The sequence below is a fragment of the Anopheles darlingi genome, chromosome 3 (assembly GCF_943734745.1).
Source record: "Anopheles darlingi chromosome 3, idAnoDarlMG_H_01, whole genome shotgun sequence".
Taxonomy (NCBI): Eukaryota; Metazoa; Arthropoda; class Insecta; order Diptera; family Culicidae; genus Anopheles; species Anopheles darlingi.
The window spans coordinates 20,810,120-20,823,966 of record NC_064875.1 but is presented as its reverse complement, the minus strand read 5'-3'; the positions used below and the strand labels follow the sequence as shown (position 1 = coordinate 20,823,966).

Here is a 13,847-nt window from a genome sequence, read left to right as displayed (position 1 = left end):
TCGTCGAGCAAGGAAGCGGTGGTACTCGGTCATCATAATTCTGCTGCTGCCCGTTGCTGCTGCTGATCTGGTTCGAGCTCGGCGGTATCGGTGGCGATTGTTTGAAAGGATTAGTCGCCATACTCTGCCATCCTCGAATGTCTGTGTAACTCTAGATGGGTTGGGAAAGAGAAAAACGAAACATTTATTATTATGCACGTCAAACTGGATCAGCACTTTCGTAATTAACCTCTTATGCTCTCGCACGGCTCGTCTAGTCAGTGAAAAACCAACAAACGTACTACGGAACGCCCAATAGCAGACAGCTTTATCACCACAACCAGCTATCGGTGTGTGCTACAACGTGGCCACGAATCACGAGATTGCATCGTCAAAACGTCGTCTAAAGTAACTCTGGTATGTCAAATCGTACACAAAACCGGAAGTGAGTTCACGATAACGATTCCTTTGTTGGTACTATCGTTAATTAGTAGCACTCGCGGAATATCAATTTGGTCTACAGACGACCAACTCACAGCGAGATAGTCCAATCGTGCACCCAATATATATTGAATGCCCTATGAGATCCCATTGTGGTAGGGTTTGGAATTCAAACAGGCCAGCAGTCAGGGTTTTGACACTTTCAAACCGAATCCAGTTTCAACTGACCGGCCTCAACGACGGGGATTCTCCAAAAACCGGGCCTCTCTTTGTATGGGAAAATAGCGAGCAGCCACCAAGCTGATAAGGGCAATCAGGTTCACCACTGCACGAACCAATAATGTCACCGATACAGGCGCGACAGAGACGGTGGTGCTGTAAAATTGCACGTAATCGTAATCAGCTAAAAATAGAACGCCTGCCCGAGTTGCTTTGGCTGATGACCCAAGTCGCGCCTTATCTTACAAAACACTCCCGCGAGGAGGGTGTATCCGGAGATACTGAAGCTGTTGTTGTGCTGTCTTCCGTTTGTAACGAGGCTGGCGGGGTAACCATTGTCCCGAAATGTGTTGTATCACGATAGCAGGGCAGAATTAAATTGAAGCTAATACCGGGTACCGGGAAACCTCACTTGGTCGCTTTAGCGGATTGCGAAACCTTAATGCCGCGTGGTACGTATTTTTTTTACCGTAATCCAGGTCGCGAGCGCAGAGTCTATAAACAGAAAAAAACCCCGTGTGCACGTGCTTCTACCGTTGATATCCCGGGTTTTTATCTATGACTCCAGATTGGTCCACGGAAAGGGATTTACGTTTGTGATTTTGCTTCCCCCACTTTCGCTTTGGTTTCCTGTGACGATGGGACGGTTCAAGGTTGGGGCAATCCCAGTAAGAACAGAGAGGAAGGGAACATAGAGAGGTTGCGGGGAGAGGGATGGACACCATCGAAGGCATTTGCACGTAACAAATCTGTCGCGCAAAGCATTCGTCGCACCCTCAGTCACGCCACACATTCCTCATTGGCCGGTCGAACGCAGAGCGCAAAACATGATGGTAACGACCACGACGGGAAAGGAAGGGATGTGGTGATGGTGGCAGGATTAAAAATTCCACCAAACGGACAAGATACTTTCTCTCTATTTATTTCTCTCTCTCTCTTTTACACACATGTACGTGGTTGGTCTACATGTATGTGAAACGCACGTCAGCAGGATGGCCCCACACGGAATGCGTCCATAAATCGTGCACCACACTCACCCCCAGCCCTCCACCAGTTGGTATGTGGGAATGTTCTTGATCTTCCCTGTGTGCGCCATTCAGTATTTTGCGCTTTCCAATGCTTAATGCTAGATCAGCGTTCAACCACAATTTCCATCAGGCGTCTCCATGGAGACATCACGCGCTCCGCTGTCTGCCGTCAGTCAGTGTGCGTGATCAATCAATGTGCTCCGGAGTGCGTTATCATGAGGTGCGTGATTGGGCCTAATATGTTGAAAGTAATTCACGCACCCCATCAAAAACAACAACAACAACAAGCAGCAATGGATCGTCGCACCACCAGCCCAACTGTCTAGGGTGGGTGTGTACTAAAGAGTGCGTGCGCACACCCGCTTGGCACTCGAAAACTGTGTCGTGTGCCTATGTATGTGCATGTGTGTGTGTGGCTCGATGGTACAAAACGAAAAAAAACCTGTATGTTGCTGCAGCAGCTTTATTTATATCCGTATCCGTCAATCCGATGCCATGCCGCCGCCAGTGGTGGTGGTGGTGGTGGTGGTAGTGGCGTTGGTGGTAACGGGATATACAAGGGAGGGTGGGTATATGGCCACTACCGCCGACGCAGCCGACAAGCGGAACGAGGCGTAGAGTTAAAGGTAGGGAGCAAAAATTTCACGAATTAAGCAGTAACTTTGTTTCAATTCGCGGTGCCTTTGGTTTTCGGCGTGCCATCAATCGCATCGGTGGTGAACAAAGGAGGAAACAAAAAATCTAATGACCGCAGCACAGTACCAGTGATGAAGTGTGTATGCATTTGCGCGACAGCATAATTTGCTTCATTAAATCTCGCGCCTCGTTAAGTTTGCAAGAGTGATTTGAACCTTAGTTTGCAACCGGTTTTATTAACTTTACTACACACAATACACAGCACGACAAGGGCAGAGGACAGGAGTGTCAGGACTACATTGTTCGAATGGCCTTTGCGTGCCAAAGGCGATTTGTCGGATTTTAGTTCCGGCTTTCCTTTGAAGATCGGAGTACGAAGTGTAGGAATAAAATGGTTTCACGCCCTTTCCAAACGTCAGCCATTAATATTGTAGCGAAAATCCGATTTTGTTTTTTTGCAAAACACTCCATTCAAGTTTCAAAATTGAACCAGAAATGTAAATACAAATAAATTTTGAATTTTGCCCAAGTTACCTATTCGCATGTAAAGATATCGATACAAGAATGCCAAATTACCGCTAAAAACGATTGTAACGATGAAATAATTTCCTTCCCTATCGATCTTTCATTTATCCAGCCGTAAATTTGCCCAACTATCCAGATTACCCTGAAAACCTCAAACAACTGTTTAATATCTTTACTGCGAAACGCAAACTAAATTGAATGCAATTAAACTATTCGTTTTTTGTGTCTCTCTAGAATAAAAAATGCTGCTATGAACTATTGCAAAGCACCAAATGGCAGTTTACGCAAAGCAAGCAACTGGAATTCATGTATCGGCCCCCGGACATTATTTGATCAAAGTAACGCTTGGCAGTGACTGAATGAAGCATCAGATAGTTATTCGCAGCCATAGCTGGTGCAAGTGTAGTGAGTTGAAGTGCACCAAATAGCATTCAAATAGTGCAGTAATTACCGTAATTCGCAATAAAATAGGTTGAAGCAAAGTCGAACGAATGACATTTCGAAACCAATTCCCCTTCTTCAAGATTGACTTCGCGTGCTACGGTGAAGAGCGTACGCCCGCAAAAGGTAGAGGGCAATTCCAGGTGCACCCAGCCAAAACCCCATTATAACCGGCCATTAAAAGCAAGATTTTAGGAGGAAGCAAAAAAAAACACAGGTTAAACACTAAACGGACCGAGGAAGCTAATTCTGCGCGCAATGCTTAAATCATCGCCCAATAGAGCGCCGCATCCGAGCCCAAGCCCCATAATGGTTCTACTATGCGGCCAGCCAGGGTCTTGGCTGCGTCGTTTTGCTTTCTTATTTATTTTCATAAACACCCCTTCCCCAAACCCCCCCATATGCGAGCCAATTGGTCGAACCGATGCAAGGCATTAGGACGAGCATTAGAGCACGAGATGCGAGGAGGTGAAACTACTTATTGCGCTCGCCACATTAGAAAACAAATTCTAATTTACCGCCCTGGCAGCTGCAAGCCTTTTGCGGCTGAACTTCGTCGTCATGGCCAAGGTGATTACTACATCTTGATTGTGCAGACAGAGAGAGAGAGAGAGAGAGAGAGAGAGAGAGAGAGAGAGAGAGAGAGAGAGAGAGAGAGAGAGAGAGAGAGTGTGTGTGTGTGTGTGTTGGTGCCCATCCGCCGACACATTTCCAACGAATTCTGTTACAAACGCTGATCAGCTCGTAAGTGAACTGATCAAGGTGTTTGATCGATTGATCGAGCTTCTCATTCGGCAGCTGCCGTAGCTGTATGTCACTCATGTGGCATTCCAGTGAATTCCGGTCCCCCGGGTACCCCGGGGAGGGACTAATTTGAAAAACGGATTCAAATGGTTTCCCCTTTGATCCTACCGCGATCCTTCCAATTCCGCTACCGAACCGTCACCACCGTCCACTCTCTTGAGGACAATCGTCACGAGCACACCAGAAGATGAGGAGGCGATGGACTGCTGGCCCCACGCTTTAGACCGTGGATGGAGCAGCATGGTCGCTGGTGTTGTTTGGTGACGCAAACCGCGTGTTGTGCATTTTCCTCGACCAAACCCCCACCCGTCCGTCCGTCCGTCCATTCCCTGTAACCACCCACAAAATACCAAGATTTTGCGGACGTATTTCTCCTCAGGACGAGGGACTCGAGCAGCGTGGCACCCACGACTTTTGCTCCCGCTTCGTCCTGATCCTGTCCTCGCGGTCTGTTCCTGCTGTCCAGCCGTCTCCCCCTCACCGCACCGCCTTGCTATTCGAATATATTTTCCCTTTTTTCTCGACTGTCAACCACCACCCACTCCACCCGCACGAGGAAGGAAGTTCTACGACGACGACAACGACAACGACAACGACAACGACGACGACGACGTGGGTCGCGATGCAGACATCGCGTCCCGCCCAACGACACCGGTGATGGTGTCTGCGGGGGTGCGGGGCAGTGTGTGGAATTTTCTAAATAAAGAAGACAGGTTCTCACCTTAAAATAAGCGCGAAACGGAAAAAGCATTTGCGACGCGCCCAGAGCATTGCTTGGCCAGGCAGGCAGGCAGGCAGGCAGGCAGGCAGGCGGGCAGACAGGCGGACAGGCAGGTCGGCAGGTCGGTTGGCCGCCGTGCCTCATATCCGTCATAGTGTGTTGCTTGTTTAGTTCTATGTTGAGCAGCGGAGAAGGAGGGCTGGTTGTGGTTGCGAACACAGGGATTTCCATTTCTCCACCAATGAGGGAGGGCAAAATAGTTTGGGGTGCAAAAGCGGGACAAAAAGATCACGGCAAAAGGTGTTTTGATCTAACCAAAAATGGATCCCACCGAACGGTGGGGAACCGGGGTGCAACCGGAGCCGGAGCTGCGGAGGGAGAATCCATTCCATTTCGACGTGGAAGCCGGGAACGGGATCATAACCGCAGCGAGACGTGGGAAAGGGAGGCGTGCTCGCAATTACAAGCCGCTACCGTGTGCTGCCGTGTGCTGGCAGGACATTCAACACTGGCCACGAGCGGTGGTCACGAGCGACACGAGCGGCATATTTTTAATTCCAAGCCTCATTTATTGAAAACTCAATTAAAGCAATTTACGTCAGTTATGGCAGACGCGCGTGGAACGTTGCGCGAGACGCGAGCAAACGTCTTCGGAATGCGGTAAATATTTAGCAAACCATTTTATGCGCACTTTTCCGGCGCCCATCCTCATCTAACGTGCAGCTCCGTTGGTTGATTTTTCTTCCTTTTGAGTTTGTCTGCTTGACATGCTTTAATGCAAGACACTTTTTCTCAATTAAGTGTTGCGCAAACGAACATTGCGCAGGGGGTCCTTTTATGGAACGAGGTCCTCCCGTACAAGATCCATTACTTTTGATTTTTAGGACAGAAAAAAAAGCTTTAATTTCTCTTAAAATGTTTAATTAATTTTTTGCATCAGTAAAAGATTAATCGAATCAATACTGATAAATATGCAACAAACTGAGTAACTACGCCTTGTATATGGCTCAGTATATCCAGTTTCCTTTTTTATCCTTTTTTATCCTTTCGACATTTAATCTGCACTCAATTTACTAGGTATCCCTCCCAAATTTTCTTCAAAATTAACAATACTTTTTTTTAAATAATTTCGTACGTGTAATGGAATGCAAATTTTTAAAAAATCTTCAGAAAACTGCGTTCTAATATTCTTGAAAAGTTTCGGTTCATCATGATATTTAAAAAAATATATAAAGTTTGGCGATTTCATAACAAAAAATCCTCAAAAATAAGCTTAGTTAGTTTCCCTGCTTAACCTTCGCGACCAACCAACACCTTCTGTCTTCCTACCAGATCTTGGTTGTTGATCAGTGCGTTAATCAACTACTGAAAGAAGAATTCTCCGAATATTGGACTCGATCTTGGGACTCGCAGTACAACTTCGATGAATTGAGCACACCATGAGAATAACAGACGATGACCCAGTCCGTAGAGTCTTCTTAGATGTTTAATAGCAGAACAAAGAGCCAGGCAGGAGGTTGTCGACCATAATTCAGCTGGAACGACGATATCGACATTGCGTAGAAAAATGGTTAAACCTCGAGACGGTTCTTGGAACACCGATCCAGTACCAGGATTATCCCCCGCCCCCGGTTTGGGGATTGATCCCCGTAACGATCATCCATTTGATCGATGTTCCGACTTTACCACTTCGCACTTTGCGCGGCTTCGAGCAGCGGCGGCAGCGGCGGCGAAGTGAGTTTGCCAAAAAGAAACGTCCACCCCTCGGTGCTTCCTCGGTGCGGTACCGCGTATGCCGCTGCCACCTTGCATACGTCATACATCATTTCCTCCCTCTCCCCTTCCCCTCTTCTGTTCCACGCCACGATCTTTCGTTCGTTCGCTAACGCTTGATCAGTTGGTTGGTCGGTCGGTTGGTTGAGGTGTTTTGCGTGTTCGCTTCCTTGCTCGCTCGCTCGCTCGTTCGCGCTGACGGCGACGACCTATCTCTTTATCTACCTCTCCTAGACACTCGAATTCATTCTCATTCACCCCTTCGGCACCCACCCACCCACCCATCCACCTTCCTCCCTCGACTTGACGACGTAGGGCGCGCGGAATGTTATTTATAAACACACAAACCATCCGCCCCACTCCTGGCCATTGGCTGTTGCGACCGCGACTCGCCCAGCCCTCGCCAGCCAGCCAGCCAGCCACGACCACCCCGCGGGCGTTCATTCATGAAAAATTCTAAATCTCCCATCCAGCCCCTCCACCCCACCCTTCCGGTACTCCCAGTAAGATGGAAGGTCGTCGCTCGCGGGAGGGGGGGTTGGTTGGTGGTGGCATGGTAATAATAAAACATTAACTATCCCACGGGCCCATCGTTTTTCCATCGCCAGCTGGCTACCGTACCATTCCCGGTGCACGCCACGGTGCAGCACCCTACACCCCCTTCCCATCCACTCTGCCAATCCCTCCTCCCCACGATAGAGTACTTAAATTTTGACTCAAAAGCACTCCCCCTTCGTCCGCTCTCGTCCCTGCAGGGTGTAGTCCGGTGCGCTAAGTAACGCAACGTGGGTTTTGTGGTGTGGCTTCGTTCCTCGGTTCCTGCTGGTAGTGGCAGCGGCCACTGCAACTACTGTTGCTGCCGGTGCCAAGAAACAGATAGCGTGAACCGTGTGTGCGCGATGTGGATAGCTTCAAGGAAGAGGAGGTCGGTGTGAGAGGGGACGACTTGAAGGTGGTGGGCCCCCAGCACGCGCGGGTAGGAGAATAGCATTCGCGCAACGATCGCGTAAACAGATACTAAACCCACACTAGGAGCGTGCAGCAGCAGCAGCAGCAAACACCACCCACACAGAGGGCGCCGCGCGCGACTGCCACTGCCAAATTGTGCGCCCGCCTTGAGATGCCTCCTTGTCTGTCTCTCTTTCTCTCTATTCGTGTTTTTCAACTATAGAGGATTAAAGGGAGGCCTCGTAATCGTAAGGGGAAGTAGTCGCACGAAGTACCTTAGTCTGCGAGACGCATACGTCAGTTTGAATGAAGTTCTCAAAATCTTGTCTAGTGATAATCTATAGATCAAGACCTACTACTGATCAGCAAATGGAAGTTGATCGTTTAAAGTCCGACGACTAGTTGCGATCACCTTTTGCCACGGTTTGCGGCATTAAGCATTAAGCATTAAGCTTATTCCGCGGTAATGATCGAGAGCCAGCTCTCTAGCTGGACGTAAGTTCACAACCCAGAACACCACCGGCAGTAGACGACCTTGAGGTGTGGGGTGACGTGCACCAAAAACCGCACTTCGGACCTTAATTGTTGCCTCAACCTGGCGCTCCTGTAGAGCACTGAACACCGGAACCACTTCCCTTGATGATGGAGTGCATCAGTGACAGTAATAGTTGGGATAATCCGTTGGATCTAGACTCTCTCTCTCACTCTCTCTAGCTCACTCTCTCCGTGGTTTCTGCGATCCACTATAGTCCGCACCCGTTGCTACAGAGTAGCAACCACCGCCACGCCACGGTGGTGAGTTCTACGGTGTTTGGTGCGCGGTGTTGCTGGCGGTGGAATGTAATTAAGAGATCGCGACCATCACGCGACAGTCGGCGGCGCGGTTCTCTGTCACACTCACCTGCACGGTACACCACGTCATGCGTGGCAGGCGAACACACACGCACACACGCACACAAACCCTCTCGTATGTGTACGCGTGGCCATCGTAGAACCGTAAAAGTCTACCAGCTACTACCGGTGGTAACAGCGGTCGATGTCACCATACGTGATGAGCGAGAGAGAGAGAGAGAGGCCTGCTGGGTATATCAAGGGTTTTTCCAGCCAAACAAAAACACTCGCAGGTTCCCGAAAAAAAAGCATCATCGATAGCGTTTCGCACTCCCAGACTCAAGTATTCGATCGATTAAAGGCGAAGAAGATGAAGGAAGGGCTAAGATGATGAGCTCTTGAGGGCGGACAGGTGATGTTGCATAATTTGAATCTTCCGGGTTTGCTTGTGTGTCAGAGTCAGGGGTAAAAACAGCAACTGTGTCATCACAAGACGCTCCTGGCTGCTGTTGATGCCGGTGATCAATGTTCAGGTGAGGGTGCAGGATAGTGCGGGTTGGTTGGTCAATCAATTTAGTCATCGTTTTTGGCAGTACTCTCTGACCTCTCGCAGGAGCACAGCAGCGAGATGATGCATCATGCTACTCCTGCGGCCTGCCTCTGCGGTCTCTCGGAACATGCTTATTCATCCGAAATGTGCTGCAATTAGTTGGAATGAGCCCGAAGTGTGAAGTGAGTGGAATTTTGATTTCCATTTGGGCAAATTGGTGAGTGGGAGCGGGTGCGCGGGGATGGCGGCGGCGGCCACACAACATATTCATCAACAGGGCCACCGCAAACCGATGCCGTACGGCATCTCGTTGGCTATTCGCAAGGAAAAATCGATCGCCTTTGCCACTTCGACAGGGAGAAAATGTGGAGGTGGCGAACACGCACACTCTTGTTTTGGGGCGGCGAGTGAGGTTGTTATCGCACCAGCAGCAACCACCATACGGTCACACTCGGTCACTCGGTGCGCAAGTCACTTCGAATGATAACAAATTGTTCGCTTGTTCGACGTGTGTCGACGCGGTGCACGCACACAAACAGGCGCGTGTTGGTGGTCCGTCGTCTTACACCCTTTTTTTCCCGGGAAGTTATCCCGCACGTGCACCCCCCCGGTTTTTGCCGTAATCAACGACGTCACTGGGAGCGACTGGATGGACGCTACTGTGGAGGCAACGTTGGCACAATGGAGCAAACAAGTCGCTGATATGGTCAATTCCAAGCTCCAAGTAAATTCCTGAACAAATCAATTCCAAGCTGGATGCCAAAAATGGGAATTTGCAATACAATGCGTGGAATCGTAGAAAGGAGGCTGTCTCGAATCGTTGGCGATTTTAATCTGTCCAATGCTCAATTTTTGCGTTTGATAAATATTGCTACTCACTACTCCCTGCACTTTTCGATACAGGTATTTTCCAGAAGTTCTGTCCCTGGCTGTTGTTGTAGGACATGATTGGGTTGTCTACTAGTTTTAACACTAGAAGCATTCCCAAAGATGGATTCTCAACACTGAAAATTTGTAAGCATACGCCAAATATTATCTTAGCCTTGATAGTTCCAAAGGGCCTTCATCCACAGAATAAGGCTTGGTTTAAATTGGGCAGACCGTCCTGAGGGCATCCTGTTATATTAAAGAGTATATAGTATACTACGAAAAAAAATCTTTTTATTTCCTGCTGTTAGACAAATACTTAAGCAACACGTTAGAATTAAAAAGTTACAAAATAGGTTCTACAGAGGCTGTTTACAAACAAAACGCTATCAAAGCACCCATCGCATGATCTGGCATGTGTGTTACAAGTGCGTTAACCGACCGGCACTGAAATGAAATGGCTAACAAGATCAGGACAGGCAGATGATCGGTGTTTTTCTTGGACATTTCGACACACACTCCGCTATTCCCGCACCAAATGTTCCTTAAGTACACGGAGCACGACGCACACGACGCCCCCAATACAACGACCACGACGGCAACGACGTCGACGAGTCGCCTGTCCTGCTCAAGGAACCCATCGGCGACTCCCGTGATCAACCTACCCCTCCCCCCCATCGTCTCCTACCCTTGGAGAGCACGCCGGTCGAGCGGGCGGCCCCACTGGTGGGCCACGATGGAGGTGAAAAAAATATTCCATCATCGGATAAAATTAAAACGCACACCGGCGGCCCGTGTCCCGGTGCTCCGGCCCGGTGCTGGTGCGCCGAGGACCCGTTGTTTGGCGGAGCTTTAAAACGCGGAAAACGAAGAAAACCGAACCGCGCACACCTTTTTTTTACACGCACACCACCATGCACGTACGTACGCACGCACGCACGCACCGTTTGTAGCGAAAATGGGAAAATTCGCCATCTCGTGCGAAACATGCGCGAAGGTGACGCTGAGGAACCCGGCCCGGCGGGTGTTTTCTGGAAGCTAGTGGTCGCGGTCGGCCGACCACTGTGGAGGGGGGGGGGAGGTGGTGGAACACACAGGGTCCGGTTTATATTTATGCTTCTGTCATGCATTGTTGCGAAGGAGGCGGTGCGCGCAGCGCCTTGTTTTTGGTCGCCACCGAACCGCGCTAGTATCTAGTGTGCATTGCCTTCTCGCATCGCTACCTGATGGTTGCTGCTGCTGGTGGTGCGTATGGTGGTGTAACGTACCTAGCGAAAGATGTAGCCAATGGAGGTGCTGCTGTTGTGTTGCTGCCGCTGCGCTGCGCTGCTACTGCGCCCCGGTTTGGTCAGGGTTCAAACGCTGTCCTTGAATTTCTCTTCACCATGAGTTGCGGGGGTTTTTGGGGGCAGGGGGAGCACCAACACGCCGGGACCTTGTTTTCAACTGTGCGGGGTATTCCTCTCCAGCGACGATCTTCCTGCTGGGACCACCACGAGATGGTGGCGCTAGCAACGCAACGAAACGCACTCAACACAATCTCTCTCACACACCAAACACACACACTAGATCGCGCAGATCCGGGGACGACTTGCAAGATTGCAGCAGGCCAACAGCAGCAGGTTGCTATGTAAACAGCAGCAGTAACAGCAGGAACAGGAGGGTTTCAAATCGAACGAACCCCGTTTATCTACTACCCAATTGGCTGCGCGGAACCTGTGTCGTCGTCGTCGTCGTCGACGGATGGTGGCTGATAAGATGCACGAGCTGGTGCGCGCGGTGGGGTTGCTTCCGGTACAACCGCCTGCTTAACCTCCCCACTTTTCGTGTATTTATCGGTACACAGCGATTCGTCGAAACACTGATTTGGCAATCACTTCCACGAGATCTTTAACGAACAGACGCTAAAAAGACACTCAGACACACGCACGCGGACGGTTTTGCTAGATAGATTAAAATGGAAAACAACTGGATTAATATGCGACACGGTAAAACGGCCAACCAGGCGACACTCGCGCACAACATTATCTGCTCCGTTTTCACAGACCAAACTGGTGATAAGCAACAGCAGGACGATACGATATGATGCAACATAATGGCGGGTATTGCAAAATCACCAACACACTCGCTGGTGCGTGATAGAGGGTATATCCGTGGTTGGCGCACTAAGGTTGGTGGCGCCAAATCGGAATCGGAATACCCGACAGAACTTCGAAGTCCAGGTTCCGGGGATACACTACCCGGCCAGGGGGGCGACAGGCAACAAAATCGAGGGAGATAAGACCACCAGCACCAACCCCTTGCTGCCTTGCTGACGTCGATGATGGCAGACGGGAATTGGGGGAGGTTTGGTACTTCGCTTCACCACCACCACCACCACCACCACCACCACCACCTGTGGAACCTAAAAACGAAGGCGTGTGCAGCGACAGAGGACGGCGGCGGTGTATCCGACGGGCTGGCTGCTCGCGAGGTCCGGCAATAGATAAGGCAGCCAGCCAGGCAGGCAAAACCGCCGTACTCTGTACCCGGTAGGTGCTGTCAAGTGCGCTTCGGAGATAAATTTATATGTTATCCGCATTGTTTGCCGTTTTGTGCTGCTTTTCGTTTCTTTGGTCACTCCCGGGGACAATCGGTCCGGTGTCTTGACAACGAGAGAAGTGTCACCAATTTCTTCGTCGATCGATCGAACGGGATTCACATTTTTATAATGTTCGGTAGTGATCGCTACGGTCTCTACCAACCGACGAACCGACGGTTTTGATGAAAGACCTTGGGGGGAAATCCCGCTTTCAAGCGCGACACGGCGATAGTAGGGCAGGTGCCGCACAGGCGATCATGAAGCTACGAGCAATTGGACAGGTTTCTTGAGTGGATTAAACTTCCGCGGGTTGTAAGGCGATCGTAGCAGACTGCAAGAGTATCTCTTGTTCGTTCGTTCGATCGGTGGCCACCGTGCGGTTCGTACGTGTGTGTTGGCGGTTCGTTCGCGGTCACACAAAAGGAGCGACCAAGTGCGCTCGCGCACGACCTCCTTGTGCGTTGGTGCGTGCTTGCGTATCGATCCTCGGTTCCTCCCCAGTTCCTTGGTGGGCCATCATCCTCGATCCGCGATCGTACCGGGTTCCTACTGCTACGGCCAGATTCTCAGGAATCCTAAAACACTACAAGCAGTGGCTCCAACGCTACTCGATGATGCCACAGATCCGATCCGTAGCCTTGAGATCGCCCGCAAACGATCAACAAACTGCGTTTCCGATCGTACACCATCGTCGAGGCCCAACCAGCGGGTTCTCCCGATCGCGATCACCGAAAGATTCCGTTTTCTTCTTCTCGATCTCGCACAAACACGACATGGAGATAGCACCGGACCGAGGGGTGGGGGAGCAACAACCCAAACACCATCCGATCGACCGATCGGATCGCCACCCACCTACGGATCGATCGATTTTTCTTGCATCACCAACGGAGGAGCACTACCGCAGCACCTTACGTGTAAACGTCGCACGGAATACACTCTCACCTCTCCGGGAGCTCCGGATGATCCTTCTTTTTTATTTTTCTTCACTTCGCGTCGGACGGTCGCGCACAGGAATTTCGAAAGTTTTTGTCGCACCACGACCGCTGGATGGTGGAAATTCAATAAAATGAGAGGAATCTGAACTCTGTTTTGACTTGGACCTCGGACCTGCGCGCCCACTAGGCCGTGGCCGAACACGTGCACGTAAGCTGATCGCGTTAGTAGGCGAAACAGGTACGTGCTTGGCACCGTATAGCAGCCTGGTAATGTACAGGTTGACTTCAGCGGAAAATGGATTTTGTTTCGGGAATAATTTTTACTTTAGTGTAGTCGAATTATCATTAATTCATTATCGTGATTGATAAGGAATACTTTTGCCTACGATCGCAACTCATCTTCTTTGGACGCTGAATAGATGCGGATCAGCGCTGAATAGCTGCGGACAAATTACAGTTGTATGCGTTTGTTTGCGAACAAGCAGCGATTTTTTATGTGCTCCTTTATTAAAAAAATAATTTTCACACTCACTACTTATACTAAAAAAGTGTAGAAACGTATTTAGAA

General features: G+C 50.0%; 2 protein-coding genes across 8 annotated transcripts in view; one reads left to right on the top strand and one right to left on the bottom strand.

The window, feature by feature from the left end:
• Positions 1–13,427, bottom strand: part of LOC125955902 (mucin-5AC) — a 19,604-nt gene extending 6,177 nt beyond the window's left edge. For 3 of the 7 annotated variants that reach the window (XR_007469121.1, XM_049687224.1, XM_049687219.1), the window contains exons 1-3: positions 13,287–13,427; positions 11,032–11,706; positions 1–151 (exon numbers count right to left, since the gene is read on the bottom strand). The exon at positions 1–151 is cut by the window's left edge and continues 1,503 nt beyond it. Coding sequence is in view for 6 of the 7 variants with exons in the window: in XM_049687224.1 (XP_049543181.1) it covers positions 1–121 (121 nt within the window). In the remaining variant the exon portion in view is untranslated. Of the gene's footprint in view, positions 152–11,031; positions 11,707–12,883; positions 13,174–13,196 lie in introns of those variants that run through there. The other 4 variants (XM_049687220.1, XM_049687222.1, XM_049687221.1 and 1 more) reach the window with 4 other exon arrangements.
• Positions 12,204–13,847, top strand: part of LOC125955891 (clustered mitochondria protein homolog) — a 164,219-nt gene continuing 162,575 nt past the window's right edge. Inside the window, exon 1 of the mRNA XM_049687195.1 lies at positions 12,204–12,207. The gene's annotated coding sequence lies outside the window, so the exon portion shown is untranslated. The remainder of the gene's footprint in view (positions 12,208–13,847) is intronic.